General features: G+C 38.6%; 3 protein-coding genes across 4 annotated transcripts; all 3 read right to left on the bottom strand.

Annotated features, from left to right (window-relative positions):
* Window positions 1-404: 404 nt before the first annotated feature.
* Window positions 405-9,568, bottom strand: LOC131994132 (uncharacterized). Of its 2 annotated transcripts, none has more exons than XM_059360477.1 (3): window positions 9,283-9,568; window positions 9,039-9,153; window positions 405-1,597 (listed from the first exon to the last, which is right to left on the bottom strand). In XM_059360477.1, the coding sequence occupies exons 2-3, from the start codon at window positions 9,053-9,055 to the stop codon at window positions 784-786; spliced, it is 831 nt and encodes a 276-aa protein (XP_059216460.1). In that variant the 5' UTR covers window positions 9,056-9,153; window positions 9,283-9,568; the 3' UTR covers window positions 405-783. The 2 variants fall into 2 exon arrangements, with proteins under 2 accessions (XP_059216460.1, XP_059216459.1); XM_059360476.1 differs by having other exon boundaries at window positions 9,039-9,140.
* Window positions 9,569-11,260: 1,692 nt separating this feature from the next.
* On the bottom strand, window positions 11,261-12,259 carry LOC131995933 (uncharacterized). Its single transcript, XM_059365253.1, has one exon. The coding sequence runs from the start codon at window positions 12,257-12,259 to the stop codon at window positions 11,261-11,263; it is 999 nt and encodes a 332-aa protein (XP_059221236.1).
* A 31-nt stretch (window positions 12,260-12,290) lies between these two features.
* Window positions 12,291-16,573, bottom strand: LOC131995930 (uncharacterized). Its single transcript, XM_059365249.1, has 2 exons — window positions 13,301-16,573; window positions 12,291-12,414 (listed from the first exon to the last, which is right to left on the bottom strand). Exons 1-2 carry the CDS (start codon window positions 16,571-16,573, stop codon window positions 12,376-12,378), a joined length of 3,312 nt encoding a protein of 1,103 aa, XP_059221232.1. The 3' UTR covers window positions 12,291-12,375.
* Between the last annotated feature and the right edge of the window lie 3,409 nt (window positions 16,574-19,982).

Here is a 19,982-nt window from a genome sequence, read left to right as displayed (position 1 = left end):
TATATATATATATATATATATATATATATTTATATATATATATATATATATATATATATATATATATATATATATATATATATATATATATATATATATATATATATATATATATATATATATATATATATATATATATATATTCTTGGTCGTCTTGACATACTAAGTCAATTTGGCCCTGCCCGCCCGTCAGTCCGTCTGCACGCAAACTTTCGAAGGAATAACCCAGTAACCCATGTGCCTGCAGAGGCAGTTACCAGTACTTCCATACAAATGTAAACACCATTTTAAAAAAAAATATTGTACAATTGTGAGGTTTTCTGCAATAGTGGACTGTATTTTAGTGTGAAACTCACAATTGTAAACCCATGCAAATAGAACAAAAAAAATAGAAAAAGCCAGAGTTAGGTTTATGCAATTCAAAGTTTATTTTTTGGTCTCCGTAAAGAGCTTCGTTCTTACCGTAGAGTAAGCTGGTTTCTTTTTAAGTGAAGAGACAAAGTATTTCATACATAGCAAAAGGGCTAATTCAGCGCAAGGTGAATTGGAATATTATTTCAAGATGGAAACTATTGGGCAATTTGAGCGAAAGCTCTAGCCTTTGGTGAGGTTGATTGTGCCAAGGGTTTCCATTGATGCAAACTAGCAAATATTTTAACCGTTAAATTCAATTTAAAAATCCACATTCATTATAAGAGTAATTCATTATTAACTTATTATTAAACTTAACCTACTTTGTTGAACACAGTTCAACATGGCGCCACCTCTTGCCGCAGTGCAAAATTAGAGAGTACAAGCTCCTGAAACCACCCAACCGAAAATGGTGCTTTGTAATACTGGCATATTCTTTGAAGTCTGTATAAGACCAGCCCGTAGAACGGAGGCCACCAAGTCGCTACCAATAATTATTTCGACATCCTTGGGATTATAAAAGTGAGGATCGGCTAAGTCGATTATGTGGCCATATATGCTTTGGAATTTTTTATCGGATGATGTTGGTGGCATAGTAATTGATAGGTGGTTTTTAACTAAACCGCGCACCTGCAATTTGGTCGTATGGTCGTGGTATGACAGAAGATACACAATACAGAACTCTTTATCGTCGGCTATAGTTGTTGGAAGACTTAAACGATGTACAAGCGACTTTGCAATGAGTGTTTGTACTTGACCGGAGCTTATCAATAATCTTGCCTTTTGGGGTCCCTCTGTTGTAATAATTTTGGCCAAAGCGGTTGGCATAAAAACATTGGTAGGTAATTTTTTGCCTAGTCTTTCTTGGACTGGTTTTCTAGTCCCCTGTTCCTTTTTCGACATGGAGTTCTTACATTGTGTGACCGGGTTGGACAGATTTTTACTTCGGTTTTCCTCTGACTGTTGTTGTATTTTGTCGGTATGAAGCTTAGTGTGGTGCGCTTTGTTACATACTTCACATTTATTACGAGAGCGACACCATTCCCGAGTATGTGATAGGCAAAGGCAATTAAAACAATAGCCACGGCTTTTGACAGCTTCCCATCGTGCTGCTACTGACATTCGATTAAAATCAGGACACAATCTCAGATGATGTTGACTTGAACATACTCGACATTTGGCTTGGCTGTTGAGGAAATTAGGGTTAAGTTTGAAAAGAAAAGAGACAATACGGCTTTATAAATCAGGCAACTGGCAAAATACAAAGCTTGGTTAATGGTCGAGTGACGAGTCCATTTTGAGTCCGGATTTCTGCTACTCGAACCCTGGAATCAGAACCCATAAAAACTCTTTCAACCCTTCCTAGTCGCCATTCTGTTGGCGGCAAAAGATCATCTTTCACTACGACGAAATCGTCCTTCTTCAAATTAGCCTGAGCTGTTTTCCACTTATACCGCCTTTGCATATCCGAGATGTACTCGTTTTTCCATCGTTTAGCAAAATGGATCTGTAAGATCTTTAATTTTTGCCAACGGTTGATGAGCGACAAATTGTCTGAATAACATTCCGGAACAGCAACTAATGGTGCTCCTTTTAATAAATGCCCAGGCGTCAGCGGAATGAGCTCAGAGGGATCTTCGCTTATTGGAGAAAGTGGCCGGGAGTTAAGGACACTTTCAATGCGTACCAGTAGGGTCGTAAATTCCTCAAACGTAAATTTGATATTTCCAGCAGTCTTCCTCATATGAGATTTCATACTCTTTACTCCGGCTTCCCACAACCCCCCCATGTGGGGTGCGTGGGGCGGAATAAAATTCCAAGTGAACCCATGTAAGCCAAATTTATTCACAATATGTTCTTCGGACTTCTGAAGAAACTGGCGATACTCTCTTTGTAACGCCCGGCTGGCCCCAACGAAATTGGTTCCGTTGTCCGAAAATACTTTAGCAGGTAGTCCTCTCCGTCCAACAAACCTGTCAAAGGTTGCAAGGAAGGCCTCTGATGTCAGTTCCGAACATGATTCTAAATGAATAGCGCGTGTTGAAAAACAAACGAATATGGCGGCGTATCCTTTCTGTATCTTTGAATTTCTCAATCGAGATGTTTTGACATCAAACGGCCCAGCAAAGTCAATACCCGTATAGGTAAAAGGTAAAGAAAACGTGCAACGCTCAGGGGGTAAGGCGGCCATGATTTGATTATGAATCCTATGTTTGTAAATCGTACAAATCTTGCAATTTCTAACGCACTGTTTGACAGAATTTTTTAACCGTATAACGTAAAATTCTTGTCGAATTGCTCGAAGCATCAGGTTATTTTCCGCATGAAGTAAAACCCTATGGGTAAATTCTATAAAGAGTTTGCAAAGTCTAGCCCTTTCCGGCATTATAATGGGATGCCTTTCATTGAAGCTTAAGTTGGAATCAGATAAACGGCCGTTAACTCTCAAAAGTCCTTCTTCGTCACGAAACGGATTTAGTGTCAGCAGCCTACTTTTTTGACTGATAGGTAAGTTATTCTCTAGGGCCCTATATTCAGAAGGGAAATACGCAATCTGTGCCAATTTTACCAATCGGTACTTCACAAACAATAATTCAGCAGCGGTGATGTAGTCCTTCCGGTTTTCCAACAATGGTTTGCGCTGGCATCTCTGTGCAAACCGAAATACGTAACAATAGACGCGCAATGCCCTATTGTAAGAAGAGAACCTTTCCAAAATGTCCTCTTGGTCGCTCTGTATGGTAAATGCCTTAGTTTTCCTTTCGCAATTAACTTCAGCTAATGTTGGCTGTTCTGGCCACTCCGTTGGTTCTTTCAGCAACCAATCAGGTCCGTTCCACCAGAGTCGTCTGTTTCTCAACTCCACGGCCGTACATCCTCGAGACCCAATATCCGCTGGGTTGTCACCACTTGGAACATGCATCCAACTAGCATTTCCAACATTGTCCAAGATCCTTGAAATCCTATTTGCGACATAGGTATTCCATTCGAAGGGGGGTTTTCTTAACCACGACAACGTAATGGTCGAATCTGACCACAAAAAAATATGGCAGTCTTTAAATTTTAAATTCTCGCCAATAGACTTTATAAGCCTTGCCAACAAAACAGCACCGCATAGTTCAAGCCTCGGTAGGCTAATTGTCTTCAAAGGCGCCACCTTGCTCTTGGCCACCAAGAGGAATGAAGAGTTTCCATTGTCCCCATTCGACGTCTTTATGTAAACACAGGCGCAATATGCCTTCTCAGAAGCATCGCAAAAACCGTGTAGTTCAACATTCTCATTCTGAGTGCAATGTACCCATCTAGGGATTCTGAAATCGGCGATATCACAAAAATTCTGAACGAATGATGCCCATCTCTCCAACGAATGCGGCCTGACTTCCTCGTCCCAGCTGGTACCATCAATCCATAACTGTTGTAATAGCATCTTGGCAACAATAATGATTGGTGATAACCATCCAGCTGGGTCAAACAATTTCGCCACCAAAGACAGAATTGTTCGCTTTGTGATATTCCGCGGAGGCAGATCAATAGCGCAAACGCTATAGAAAAAGTCGTCAGTCATAGCGTTCCATCGTATTCCCAAAATTTTCGTCTCACTACTATCTTCAAACATCAAAAAATCTTCGTCAAAAAGATCGTCTTTTGGAATTCCTTCTAGCAACTTCGTATTATTTGCCATAATCTTTTTGAGCGGAAATCCCGCTGACTCCAGTACATATTTCAGCTCGAAGAGCGCTGTCCTTGCTTCCTCCAAACTATGCCCACCAGACAGTATGTCATCAACATATGTCTGATCTTTAAGGATAGCTGCGGCCACAGGATAACTTTGAATGTTGTCCTCACTTAGCTGCAGCAGTGTCCGTATCGCCAAATATGGAGCGCAATTAACTCCAAATGTGACCGTCTTCAAAGCATAATCTTTAACTGTATCAGAAACAGACTCCCGGAATAAAATCCTCTGATATTGATGGTCCCTTTCATCGACAAGTATTTGCCGATACATTTTCTGGATATCTCCTCCAAACACAAATCTAAATAACCGCCATCGTAAAATGACGTTCATAAGATCATTTTGTAGTGCCGGACCCGTATAAAGTACATCATTCAAGGAAAAACCACTAGTAGTCTTCTTCGAAGCATTGAAGACTACTCGAATTTTTGTAGATCTACTTTCCTGTCGTATAACGGCATGATGTGGGAGGTAGAACGAAAAATACCGCGCACCATCGGTAATCTCACTAGAATCCGTCAAGGTCATGTGATCGAGCTGTAAATACTCGTTAAGTACGGCAGAATATTCGTGACCAAGATTGGATGAATTCCGCAAGGATTTCTCCATTCGGAAGTATTGGCCCAAGGCCGTCCTACGGGAACTACCCAAGTGAACATCCCTTGGAAATCCAGGTTTAAATGGCAACCGAACCACATACCGTCCATCATCACGACGTATTGTCGTTTCTCGAAAATACTTCTCGCACCATAGTTCCGAATCAGATTTCTGAATTTTTTCAGGAATCTCTTCCGTCTCCCAGAACTTTCTCACCGCCTCGTCCAAAGACACATCTGAAGTCCACGTCGCAAATGAAGTCACAATTCTCTCCTCTGGAGGACCACTCACAAACCATCCGAATTCAGAGTCTTGTGCCATGAGTCCACCCGAGATATTCCGGCGAATACCTGGTTTCAATATCTGTGGCAGAATATCACTGCCAATCAGTAGGTCTATTTGGGCCGGCTTATAAAAATAAGGATCCGCTAACTCCAAAGATTCCAGATCACTCCAATCAGTGATCCTAGTATGTTCGGTTGGCATAAAATGATTCAGACTCCTAATCACAACAGCCGTGGCCGGTAATGAGAAGTCGGATCTACGAGACCTGAGATTTATCCGACATACTCGTGAAGAGTTCTCAAGGGGTGTACCGCCAAGGCCGGATATCCTTGTAATTGATCTCATCGTAGGGATTGAAAATCTCTCAACGACCCCACTCGCCAAGAATGTCTCCTGAGAGCCTTGGTCAATAAAAGCACGTACCGTAAACCGGTGGCCCAAGTGGTCGATATCCACTAATGCAGTAGGAAGTACAGTACGATGCCCCGACTGAGACAAATTAACCTGCACGTCATTATCGAGACCCGAATGAGACATTATCTCGGCCGGAGGTCCGTCCTGATTAGAATCAAGATGAAATGACTGGGATTGAACCTGAGAACTCATAGAACGGGTTTGATACCGTCGAGAATTTTGAGTCGATTCAGCATGCAAAAAGGTGTGGTGTGTCGCCTGACAAACCTGACATCGGCTACTACTACGACAGCTGTTCACACTGTGTCCATGTGTCAAGCAATTAAAACACACCTGGTTCTGCTCAGCATATTTCCTCCGCTCGGAAACTGTCATAGCCTGGAATTGAGGACACTTTCTGAGTCTATGCTCCTCACCACAGATTCTACATTGGCGATATGTACCGTCAGAACTGACATGATGATTTTGGGACCGTTGCACCCCCGCGTTCGAGTTCGACCCAGGTCTGCGAATATCGGATATAGACTCCAATAAGTCCAGTCTCTTCGATATAAATTCATTCAATCGGTTCCATGAAGGCATCTCCTTATGGTCATCAATGGAATTTTCCCATGCCGTCAGTGTCTCCTCCGGCAGCTTCGAAGACACCCAATATACCAAAATAGGATCCCATGCCAAAACAGAAATGTTATATGTCCTCAAAATCGAAATCGAGTTATTCATAGTGTATTGCAAATTCCGTAAGGATTTGCTTTTCTCAGAAACTACATTCTCCAGGGCAAAAATCTTCCTCAATTGGTTATTAATGAGAATTCGTCTATTCTCATATCTCTGTACCAACGCATTCCATGCCAATCTATAATTGTCGTCCGAAAGGGCGAATTGTTTCACTATTTGGCCGGCCTCTCCGCGTGTCTTAGCTCTAAGGTGAAACAATTTCTGAGCGGCAGATAGCTTTGGGTGCTTATCGTAAATAGCCGAGAACATATCGCGAAAACTTGGCCATTTTTCATATCCCCCAGAAAAGATCTCCGTATCACACGGTGGAAGCTTCAACGAAAATGATGTGTCAAGTGGAGATGCCCCAGCAGTCTCCGAACCGATAGGCACCTTGGTCGCCTTTTGTCTTTCAATCTGAAGCAAATCCAATATCTGTGCCTTACATCCCTTGTAGGTTTTACATGATACAGAAAATTTTGAATGAGTCGATTGCCTCATCTCTTTTGTATACGCCGGGTCATCTGACGTCATCTCAGACTCATATATCTGCACCAATTGACGCCATCGACGTTCTAAATCATCCAACTCTACTTCCAAACTAGAGGTCGTATGATCTTGAATTGGTATGTCAGCGAATGCCGCGCAAAATGTGACCACTTGGTCCGAAAAGAAAACGAATCTTTGTGAATTCATCTCTTAAGTATCTTGTCTCCCTTTACCCACAATAACAGAAATATCAACCGTATAGTTGATCAAATTATCAAATAAGGGATTTTATCTAAAAATACTGCGTAAACAGTATTTGTGTCAGGCCAGTATCCCTCTTATTATCCAATACAATATCCACCTTAAATCAGCTATATCCGTTTCAAAATTATGTCGCCTAATACAATCAAAGCCGACTGGGTATAAAAGTATCTAAGCGTAGTGCTATCCTAGAAAAATTCTAGCCCGAGTCAGGAAAGGGGTATTCAATGCAGTTTGAACTGGCGAAATAAAGAAATGAGCTAAAAAATCATTTCTCTTAATATAAGGTCATAAAATCAAACAAAATTATAAAAAAAAAAAATTTCCACCAAATATCCGACAAGGCACTGAAATGGTTTCTATATCAAGAAAATAAATCGTTTTACCTTTTACTTTCGCAGCAGGTAAAATCAGAGTATCTATTCCTCAAAACCTAATTCCAAACAACTTCTGAAAGAAAGATACCAAACAATTTCTCTTCCTTTAAAAAGCTCTTACTCGGCTTTCTCAGCGAATAAATCTAATATAACCGTCAAGTTTTGATCACAGCAGGTGTAAAATTAGCTTCCAATCTACGTTCCTGAAAGCAGTTTCTTCTCGACAGACTAATAGGCGTACGAATTCGCATAGAAATGCATTTCTATCATTTGGCCTCAAACCAAATATAGGTATTTAATTTAAACCTAGAATAGGTTTATTAGTAAAATAGAACAATCTATTTAAGCATTCCACTGTTCGCATATCTAACATTGAACATAGCTGTCGCTGTTTCTTCTACCGGGTAGCACGCTCCGAATGTGTTTTCAAATCCAATCTTCTATGGTAATGCCACATAAGAAACCAATATTTCACGTATAATTCAATGCACTCATCTCGAGACACTAGGTATTTAAGAAATTCATCAGGCCTTCCTTCTAAGTCAAGAAAATCTCTTCCACTTTCGTCTCTCAAAGGTCAAGGAAACATCAATCCTCTTCCTCTATTTAATACCAATCTTCTAGATATACTCTGGTTCATATATTCGCATAAGATGGAAAACCAACATATAACTTTGATAAAATTACGTATAAAATAACTTGTTCATTTATAATTCCAGATCCAAATATTTATTTACAGTTAAAATTCATAATTCTTGCAAAATATTTAGTACTTCAAAGTTCTGACCCACCTTATGGTACGGAGCCAAATCTCTTTCGCTGGCTTGGTATACCTAATTTTCGTGGACAGAAAATTGTTGACACTTCCTCCTCATGAATTCGATGGGCAAAGCAAGCTGCCAAACTGTATGCATCAATCCTCTCGCTCTCCTATGTATATGCACTTGTTCATTCAATCGCCACTAGTTACACTCATTAGTGTAGTCTTCACTATCATTCACTTTCAAATTAATTCTCCCTCTCTAAGCTGTTGCGACATATAGTCTTAAAATTTTGTCTCATTCCACTTAATTAATAAATTAAAACTCCACAAATCAATTTTGGCATACTTGTCATTCACACGTGAAACGATGGGTGCAGTGGAGACCATAACCGTCAAACCAAGCTGTCAACTGACATTTACTTCATAAACGCCCCCAAAGGTCTTCGCTCAACTGCGAAAGAATAGAAGGAGGAAGTAATAGATAAAGCGCAAAAACAAAATAACTATGCATAGATGGAATAACAATTTAAACTCAGTCACAACAAAAAACCGGTTACGTTATCTGAACCAGAGTAACAGTGTCGATGAAAATAAGAGACGACAGTAAGATCTCTTGCCAACAGTGACTCCTACATCAAGCAATCAGTCAAACCTCTTAAAGAGCAAACCAGACGGACATGCACTAATTACCAAGAGAAAATGTAAGAGCTTCCGCACGAGGGCATTTAAAAAAAATGTTGCTAAACATTCAGATATGATGCGCCAAATTCTAAATTACGCTGATTACGCTCTTTAGGTTCGTATCTCTTTCCTTAGCAAAGCTATGATGTAACATTCGTAGAAATGCACATGGATATGTAATCCAGATTTTTTTTTAATTTTCTCGTTTCGTAAAAAACAATTAAATGAGCGTTCAAGGGGTTACCATAACACTTATATTTTGCCGAGTTTGCCAAACCGTACTATTCTTTTTCATCCAAACTTAACGTACCTGTGTTTTTGGCTCATCTCCAAATATAAGTAACTTCTATTTATTAGCTGTCAATTTCCTCGTAAAAGGCTCGAAAAGGACCATGTACAATTGTGAGGTTTTCTGCAATAGTGGACTGTATTTTAGTGTGAAACTCACAATTGTAAACCCATGCAAATAGAACAAAAAAAATAGAAAAAGCCAGAGTTAGGTTTATGCAATTCAAAGTTTATTTTTTGGTCTCCGTAAAGAGCTTCGTTCTTACCGTAGAGTAAGCTGGTTTCTTTTTAAGTGAAGAGACAAAGTATTTCATACATAGCAAAAGGGCTAATTCAGCGCAAGGTGAATTGGAATATTATTTCAAGATGGAAACTATTGGGCAATTTGAGCGAAAGCTCTAGCCTTTGGTGAGGTTGATTGTGCCAAGGGTTTCCATTGATGCAAACTAGCAAATATTTTAACCGTTAAATTCAATTTAAAAATCCACATTCATTATAAGAGTAATTCATTATTAACTTATTATTAAACTTAACCTACTTTGTTGAACACAGTTCAACAATATATATATATATATAGATATATATATATATATATATATATATATATATATATATATATATATATATATATATATATATATATATATATATATATATATATATATATATATATATATATATATATATATATATATATATATATATATATATATATATATATATATTTTTTTTTTTATTTATTTATTTATTTATTTTTTTTTTTTGGTTCTCTGATCTGATATTTCGATGTGTTGCAAACGGAATGACGAAATTAGCATACCCCGCATCCTATGGTGGAGGGTATGAAAATTGATTTTGATTTGATTTTATAGCACATCCGCATTAAAGTATTTAATTATTATGGCAGTCTGTAACGTGAGCAACAATTAACTGCTTTCTATGAAAGGCTTTATAAAAATAACTTAATAAATTTTTTCAAAATATTTTGCAATTGCTTCAAATTAAATCTTTTTCTCTGGAAACGGCGCCTAGTGGAATTTTAAAGATAAACCATCAAGAAAACGTATAAGGCACAGGAAGCAATAGCAACTCATGTAGACAGAGCTTTGCTCGCACCTTGGAGAATTTAATTTCGCTTTATTACGTAGTGCGGATACTTGTTGTGGCCTGCTACACACCTCGTCCTTCTCCTTCTTTACATCAACATCATCACTATCATCATTTATTTCTTTTATTCCATTTCATTTGGCTTTTGTATTATTTTTCTCAGCGTTTCCTTTGTTGTTAGGTTTTCTAGGTTTTATTTTCGTTTTTATACCCTCCACCATAGGATGCGGGTATACTTATATTGTCATTCTGTTTGTAATCACTCGGAATATTCGTCTGATACCCCATAAAGTATATATATTCTTGATGGTCGTGACATTTTATGTCGATCTAGCGATGTCCGTCCGTCTGTCTGTCGAAAGCAAGCTAACTTACGAAAGAGTAAAGCTAGCCGTTTGAAATTTAGCACATATACTTCTTATTAGTGTAGGTCGGTTGGGATTGTAAATGGGCCATATCGGTCCATGTTTTGATATAGCTGCCATATAAACCGATCTTGGGTCTTGACTTCTTGTTCCTCTAGAGTGCGCAATTCTTATCCGATTGGGATGAAATTTTGCACGACGAGTTTTGTTATGATATCCAACAACTGTGCCAAGTATGGTTCAAATCGGTTTATAACCTGATATAGCTGCCATATAAACCGATCTTGGGTCTTGACTTCTTGAGCCTCTAGAGTGCGCAATTCTTATCCGATTGGATAAGAATTGTACGAGAGTTTCTGAGTGAAACGATTTCATTTAAGGTATTTCCATAAAAGTTTATTCACAGAATACTACACATATCTTTAAACAACTGTTCTTATTATTTTTATAACAACAAGAGGTTATTTAGTAATTTTAACATTAAAAAAAAAGACGAATGACAAGACACAAATTAATGTTTCGCTGTAGCGATCTGCTTTGCTTGAGGCTTAGTTGACAACAACTCTCTCTTGTATAAATGTAAGTTACAGGGTTTTGTTAAGTGAGAGCAAAGTTAATGTTACTTAAAAATACTGTAAGAAAGAGACAATTATATTAAGGCAAGTATCAGTGATGAGATTAAAGTTATAAAATAAAAAACGCTAAAATAGGTTTAAAGTAAAAAAGCCAATACATTCTCCCCCACTAAGAACATTAGTTCTTAAACCGTACTTCAAGTATTTCTTTCTTCCAAAGCATTTAAAGTGACTGATGATGCATCGTTGGATGGGAGAAAACAAATTTTTGCAATTGGACGCTTTATGAATTTTCCATTGCAATACAAGGTCACAACTCGACAGTGCCCGTCAGAGCCAGGATGTATTTCTTCTACTCGAGCCAATGGCCAATGTCCTGGGGTACTGCGTTCATGAAGTAGCAGTACAATATCACCGATTTGGGCCTCTCGTTTTAGGCAATTCCATTTTGGTCTTGACTGCAATCGGCAAAGATACTCTTGGGACCAGCGTTGCCAAAAATGTTGCTTAAGTTTCTCAATCTGTTTCCAATGTGTTAGCCGATTGATGTTTGAGTCTAGCAAGTCGTCTTCTGGTATACAAGTTGTAGGCTCGCCAACTAAGAAATGGGCCGGTGTCAAAACGCTGAAGTCTGAGGGATCAGTTGAGAGCGGGCAAAGAGGCCTGGAATTTAAACAGCTTTCGACTTGGCACAATAGGGTTGAAAGTTCCTCGTATGTGAGAGTCCGGTCTTTCATAATACGACGAAGATGATGCTTCGTAGACTTCACACCCGCTTCCCATAGACCACCAAAATGAGGGGAAGCAGGAGGTATAAAATGCCATTGGGTACCACTGTTGTTGAGGCCTTCTACCAAATGTTCAGGTAATGAAGCTTTGGATCTATGGTACAAAATCTGTAGTTCTTTGGACGCTCCGATGAATGTTGTGCCACAATCCGAGTACAAATCAGTACAAGGTCCTCGGCGAGAAGTGAACCTCTTAAATGCAGCCAGAAAATCATCAGTGGTTAAGCTAGAAACAACCTCAAGATGAACAGCTTTGGTACACATGCAAACGAATAAGCATATGTACCCTTTGGTTGTGGTGCTTCGTCTGAGTGTATTTTGCTTCATATTTATAGGGCCAGCATAGTCTAGACCACTATGTTTGAAGGGCCTTGCAGGATTGAGTCGCACTTGTGGTAGATTTCCCATGATTTGAGTAGCGGCTTTAGCAGAATATTTGAAACAAGTCACGCAGTTTCGCTTCACAGATTTTGCTAAGTTCCGTGCTGAAAGGATCCAGTAGTGAGTCATGACGTATGATTGCATCAGCTGCACTCCACCATGTAATGTTTTAGAATGAGCTTCTGCAAATATAAGGTAGGAAATAGGATCAGTTTTTGTTAATAAAATAGGGTGTTTTTTCCCAAACGATAAATCTGCGTGCTTAATTCTTCCTCCAACTCGAAGAACGCCTTCATCATCCAAGAATGGTTGCAGTTTTAGTACTCGGCTGTTGCATGCTAAAGGAAGTTTGTTTTGAAGGCAAGTTATGTCATCTTTGAAGGAAATGCGTTGGCAAATCTTGACTAACCGCAATCTTGAACTTTTCAATTCTGTTGTCTGGAGACAACCAATCAGTTTATGATGTTTTTGAATGGAATCTTTTGAGATAGACGCTTTCAAATTGTTGTAAAATCGAAGAATATACGCAGTTACCCGTTGCAGTCTGTTGAATGATGAGTATTTTGAAAAGTAGTCCGGATAATCCAACGTCTTCAGCTTGGTGGCTGTACTCGTGGTGAATGAATAGATGATTGGTTTACTCGCAGCCGGATGCACGGTATTTCTGAGCTTACAAACAGGCCAGGCAGTTGAGTCTTCATGTAGCCAGTGTGGCCCATGCCACCAAATGGTATGAGTTTTTAAATCCTCTGGTAATAAGCCTCTGGTTGCGCAGTCTGCTGGATTGTCAGATGAAGATACATATCGCCACTCAGAAATATTTGTCAAGCGTTGTATTTGAGAAACCCGATTTGCCTCATATACTGGGAGCTGAGAAGATTGTGTTTTGATCCAGTTCAGCACCGTGGTACTATCCGACCACAACATCACATTATCTACTTTGAGCCCAATGCATGATTTTACCCTGGTGACCAACCTTGCACACAAAACAGCGGCACACAACTCAAGTTTTGGTATGGTTTGTACTTTCAGAGGGGCTACTTTTGTTTTTGATTGTATTAGACTTACGTGTACTTTTCCATCTTCCTTCACAACTCTTATGTAGACAACTGCGGCAAAAGCTAGCTTGGACGCGTCACAGAATGCATGAAGATCAGTAGAGGATGTCGATTTGCTTTTAAACCATCTAGGCAGCGATAACTTCTCAATGTCCTTTAATGCAGTTCGATATTTAGACCACTCATTGTGCAAATTCGCTGGCAAAGGATCTGTCCAATCCAAACCTTCTCGCCATAGAGTTTGAAACATGATTTTCGCCATTATGGTTGTAGGGGCCAACCAGCCAAGTGGATCAAATAATCTTGCAGAATCTGAAAGTACAACACTTTTCGTAATTTTATCAGAAAAAGTATAATTGACTTTAAAATAAAAATTGTCACTTTTGGGGTCCCAAGATAAGCCCAAGGCTTTAACCATTTCATGATTTTGAAGCGGGAAGCTATTGGCTGTAGTCTGAAACTCGGAAGGAATCGTACTTAATAGTTCGGTAGAATTTGAGCTCCACTTCCTAAGGGTAAAACCAGATTTCGCCAACAAGAGGACAAGCTCATGCGCCAATTTAATTGCTTCCGTAACGCTGTCACATCCAGATATAACATCGTCCACGTATGTATCCGATTCTATCACTTTACACGCTAAAGGAAATTCTGATCTGCCATCTTCTGCTATTTGTTTCAAAACTCTTATTGCCAAAAACGGAGCGGAGGTCGTACCATAAGTTACTGTTTTCAATTTGTAAATATTCAGGTCATTGGTGTTGGGGTCACGCCATAGAATACACTGGTACAGCTGATGGTCGTTGCATACATTTATCTGCCTAAACATTTTTTCCAAGTCGGCTGTAAACGAAATTTTAAAACGTCGCCATCGAATGATAATAGTGGGCAGGTCGTTTTGCAGTGGGGGTCCACTAGCGAGTTCATCATTCAGAGATGGCTGTGGTGGAACTCTGCTGCTACCATCGAAAACGACTCTTAATTTAGTAGTGGTACTGCTTTCGCGCAAAACACCATGGTGAGGCAAGAAGTATATATTCGGTGGTAAATCTTGAGGATATCGTCCCACCTTTTCCATATGGCCCAAATGTTCGTACTCAGACATAAAGGCTTTGTAAGCTGTCGCAAATTGAGGTCGATATTTAAAAGAAGATTCAAGCTGTTTCAGTCTTTTTAGGGCAACATAGTCTGTATTTTGGAATATCGGAGCAGTCTCACCTTTTAACAAACTTCTAAATGGCAAGTGAACTTCATATCGGCCCTCACTCGTTCGAATATATGTTGTTGCAAAATATGATTCACAAGCTTCTTCCTCTAGCGATAAATTTTTTGTTTCTGCCAACTCTTCTTGTTCCCAGAATAAACGCAGCTGATTCTCGAGATTGCAGCTATTTACATTCAGGGTCGTTTTTGGGTATGGTTTGCCTATAGGGCCTGAAACTAGCCACCCGAACACACTTTCCTGCAATAAGACACTGTTTGGAAACTTTATACAATTTTGTTTTAAGATCTCACCATAAACATCACTTCCCAACAAAACATCTATCTTAGATGGCATGTAAAAAGTTGGATCGGATAACTGATATGAATTCAAATCCGGCAGATCACATTTTCTCACATCTATTGGTTTATAATTTGTTATTTTAGGCAAAATAAAAGCACTCACGGTTAAATTGTAATTCTTATTATAATTGGACACCAGCTTCAGCTCGACCATATGTTTGATTGATGTTTTAGATGTTGCTCCAATTCCATCTATCGTTGTTTTTTCAATTCTCTTTTGATTCAAATTTAATAGTTGACATAACTCTCTGTTTACAAATGAGGCTTGAGAGCCGGGATCAACCAATGCTTTAGCATAGCAAACACCGTGGGGGTGTTTAATGAGAATCTTAGCTGTAGCTAGCAGAACTTGGGACTGTTGATTCGCTGCAAGCGATGATAGGTGCGAGTTGATATGTGATGTTGGTTGTGTATGGCTTAATGCTGTAGCATTCATATTTTCTACTGCAGTAGACAGCGCGGTTGTTGTTTGATCTTGAACGATGTCTGTTGCGTAAGCAGCGTGAAGAATGGTGTGGTGAGTTTGATGGCAGAGTTGGCAGCGAGCTGCAATTTTACATTGCCTAAAGTAATGACCTGGGTTCAGGCAGTTCGTACAAACGTTGTTTTGAGATACGATTGATTTCTTTTCTGTTGGCGACAGCGATAAGAACTTGAAGCATTTGTATAGTGGGTGACGACGTTGGCAGCATACACAGGTGCTCGTACTTACGGCTGCGTTATGCATGTGCAGAGATCGTTTAAATGGTTTTTGTTGTGGACAGCGACTAACAGAGATCTGCCTTTCTGGTCGGTTATTTGATTCCTCTACAGACTCCAATGTTCTAAATGTAGTTTCCAAAAACTTGAACAAATCGTTCATTACAGGAAGTTCAGTGCTACTAATGGATTGTTCCCATTCTTTACGGGTCTGTTTGTCCATTTTCTGTGTCATAAGATATATAAGGATCGGATCCCATGTATCAATGTCTATATCGAGCGACCTTAACAGTGATAGAGACGATCGTGTTGAATCAAGCAGTTCTTTTATACTAGAAAACGAACCATTAGACTGTGGAATTGAAAATAACTTGTTTAAGATTTGTTCAATAAGTTTTCTTTTGTTTTGGTATCTTGATTTAAGTGCTTCCCATGCAGCAATGTAGTTTCTATCAGAAGCTGGGTATTGGTTTATAATATCTAAAGGGGAATCTTTACAAGACCCTTTTAAATAAAAATACTTTTGTATATCAGTCAATGAGTGGTTGTTGTGTACCAACGAAGTGAACATGTCGCAGTAGGGTATCCACTCGAGGTACTCTCCTGTGAAGGTTGGTAATTCAATTTTTGGAAGTTTGGCACATGATGATGTTGATGAGTTACTATAGTTGTTGTTGGAAGATATGAAGGTACTTGCCATATGATGATGCGACATTGTAGGCTCTTCGGCTAGATCTAATAGTTTTGATTTAAACGTAATATAGGTATCAAAGAAAACTTCATAGAAGTCATTTGCTAAATATGGCACATCTTTTTCATTAATGGTGTTTTCCAATGCCAAAGCACAAATTTGCTCATGATCTTCCTTAAAACTTTTATAAATTGTTTCGACTTCTTCTAGAACGCATTTCATATAGCCCTTTGTTATTTCTTTTTCGGGTTTATTGTTGAAACGTTTTGCTAACCTTTGCAAATGGCTGTGTGATTTGTGTTGAACTGCTATTATCGACGATAAATTCTCCATTTTCTAGATGCGATGAATAGGGCAAAAGGTAATTGGAATAAATTGTTAATTATTTTAGCGGATTAAAGATGAACCTGTAAGCTCAGAAAATACCATGCAAAGGTGTATGAAGTTGGGAAAATTTTTAAATTCCAGATATAAAAACACTGATTTAGTTGTAACCACGTAGATGGAGTATATTACACAACTTTGTGTTGGCTTTAATTATTTTTTTTTGATTGTTGTAGCGGGAAAGTCGTCCCGGGTTTCGGCACCAATTTAATGTACGAGAGTTTCTGAGTGAAACGATTTCATTTAAGGTATTTCCATAAAAGTTTATTCACAGAATACTACACATATCTTTAAACAACTGTTCTTATTATTTTTATAACAACAAGAGGTTATTTAGTAATTTTAACATTAAAAAAAAAGACGAATGACAAGACACAAATTAATGTTTCGCTGTAGCGATCTGCTTTGCTTGAGGCTTAGTTGACAACAACTCTCTCTTGTATAAATGTAAGTTACAGGGTTTTGTTAAGTGAGAGCAAAGTTAATGTTACTTAAAAATACTGTAAGAAAGAGACAATTATATTAAGGCAAGTATCAGTGATGAGATTAAAGTTATAAAATAAAAAACGCTAAAATAGGTTTAAAGTAAAAAAGCCAATACAGCCAAGTATGGTTCAAATCGGTTAATAACCTGATATAGCTGCCATTTAAACCGATCTTGGGTCTCGACTCTTGAGCCTCTAGAGGGCGCAATTCTTTCCGATTTGAATGAAATTTTGTACGACGGATCCTCTCATGACCATCAACATACGTGTTTATTATGATCTGAATCGGTCTATAGCCTGATACAGCTCCCATATGAATCGATCTCTCTACTTTACTTCTTGAGCCCCTAAAAGGGCGCAATTCTTATTCGAATTGGCTGACATTTTACACAGGTCTCCAACATATAATCTAATTGTGGTCCAAACCGGACCATATCTAGGTATCGCTCTCATAGCAGAGCAAATCTTTCCTTATATCCTTTTTTGCCTAAGAAGAGATACCGGGAAAAGAACTCGACAAATGCGATCCATGGTGGAGGGTATATAAGAATCGGCCCGGCCGAACTTAGCACGCGTTTACTTGTTTTTCACTTCTTCGATTCCCTTGGCCACACAACAATCAAATGAAGTTGGCCAGCAGGAAAGTCTCCCATCTCTAAGCTCAGGATATAGGACTACTGTTTCGCAGCAATATTTGCATTTAAACATGATTTTTCCTTGATTGTTGTTACGGCAGTACTCTGCTGGAGGTGCATGTTGTTCCCTTTTTGCATTGCAATTGCATTGAATGGCGAAGCGAGCTGTGGTGTGTCATCGTCTAGTTGTCGGCGGCTTCATTTCTCCAGGGAATGATTTTCTGCACCAGTTTCTTGGCAATACAATTCTCACACAGTCTACACAGTTCTGATGAAGTGCTCTGGTCTATATAGGTTTACTTAAGTGCCTGCTTTCAATAAACACATTCATTGAAGCAGCCACAACAAACCTTTTCCATTCACCTGCCTAGCCAATGGCTAGCTGAATTAAAGCGTAAATGTTATTTCTATTTAAATAAAAGCAAAATAACATGTAAATAACAAACACATTGAGGACGGGCTCATGTCGGGCAAAGCCGACCTCTTGATATCCTACACCACATTGGGTATGCTGGCTGGTAGTCGAAAATAAAATTTGCTTAAATGTGAAATGTTTAACTTGTACCAAAAACCGTGTAAAATTTTTAGAAGATCCGTTGATAAAAGGGTTTGCTAATGCCCAAAAAGTGAAAATCCGGGGATTGGTATATTGGGTATATATATTTGTTTCACTGTCAAACATCTTAAGTTTGGTATGTAATTTAACCATGAATCGTCGTACAACGAACAACGCTTGCAAATTATTAAATTTTATTATCAAAATGCGTGTTCTGTTAAGATAGTTCATAGCGCGCTTCTTCCATTTTATGGACGAAACTCGTTTTTGGCTCAATGGGTACACAAATAAGCAGAATTATTGATTTTGCTATGTAAAAACTTCTGCCCAAACAGGTGTCGCTCTGCGGCGCGCCGTTCGGACTATGCTACAAAAAGGAGGCCATAGAAAGCTCTTCAGTTATAGATATAGCTCCCATTTATATACGTATCGCCCGATTTTCTCTTTTAAGACCTTTGCTTACGCAATTATCAATCTATATGCTCAAAAATTTACACAACGATTTGCTCTTTGGCTCCTACATTACGAGGGTTGCCTTTTATATTTTGGGATTAGAGAACCCAAAAAACAAATGTTAATCATCGAAAATCGCTTTCTTGTTTTTCAAAAGATTTCCCATTAAAATCTATACACTTTTGCATTCATTTGAACCAATTGGCGAAACACTTTTGGCATTCTGAATGCATTAACCGCTTCTTCAAGTGTCGAAAAACGTTGACCTCTCCCACTAATACCTAAGGTTGTCTCAATCTCACGATAGGTCACTTGACGATCTTGCAATATCAGTTCGTACGGATTTTGATCGAAATTCTGCATATAAAATTAAGCAAATTTGTACTAGGGTATCCCCTTTAGCCCATTTTTACTTGTTTTTTAAAAAAAGTATGTATTGAGAAAATTTTATTAAAAACTTGTCTTGAGAAAAATTTTAAAGAAATTTAGTCTCTAAACAAATTTCGGGGGTGTTCGGCTCGTGTTAAAGCTTTTTATTAGATAATTATACGCCGAAATTTTAACTTTAAAAAAATTTCAGAAAAAATTTAGAAGAAATTTTATTATCTTTTTGACGGGGACGTAGGCTCCCATATATATTTGAGTCCGATTTTGACTAACACTGCAATATTTTAGTCACTTGTTAGCAGATCCTCATAAATTTTGATGCGAATGTTTCTGTTATGTTTCTAGAGATCACTGGTGAATTTCATAGAAATCGGTCCAGATTAAGATTTAGCCCCTATATATGTAATATCCGATTTTCACTTCTAGAGCCTTTGCAATCAACACAACCCTTTCTATAAGTCGTAGGTTGTATGGATTATCGTCAAAATCTGCTCTTAAGAGCTATAGAAAAGTTTTTCAAAAAAGAAAACAACACGGAAAATTCCAAAAAATGTATGAACCCTTTATTTGAATTTTCATACAAATTTTGACCGTGGCCACCGTAGAGCAGAGGTTAACATGTCCGACTATGACGCTGAACGCCTGGGTTCGAATCCTGGCAGGAGCATCAGAAAATTTTTCAGCGGTGGTCATCTCCTCCTAATATTGGCGACATTTGTGAGGTACTTTTCCATGCAAGAACTTCTCGCCAAACAGGTGTCGTTGTGCACGCCGTTCGGACTATGCTACAAAAAGGAGGTCCCTTATCATTGAGTTAAATATTGAATCGAACTGCAGTCATC

This window comes from Stomoxys calcitrans, chromosome 1, assembly GCF_963082655.1.
Source record: "Stomoxys calcitrans chromosome 1, idStoCalc2.1, whole genome shotgun sequence".
NCBI lineage: Eukaryota > Metazoa > Arthropoda > Insecta > Diptera > Muscidae > Stomoxys > Stomoxys calcitrans.
The sequence above is the reverse complement of the archived record's forward strand: the minus strand, read 5'-3'. Positions and strand labels throughout refer to the sequence as shown.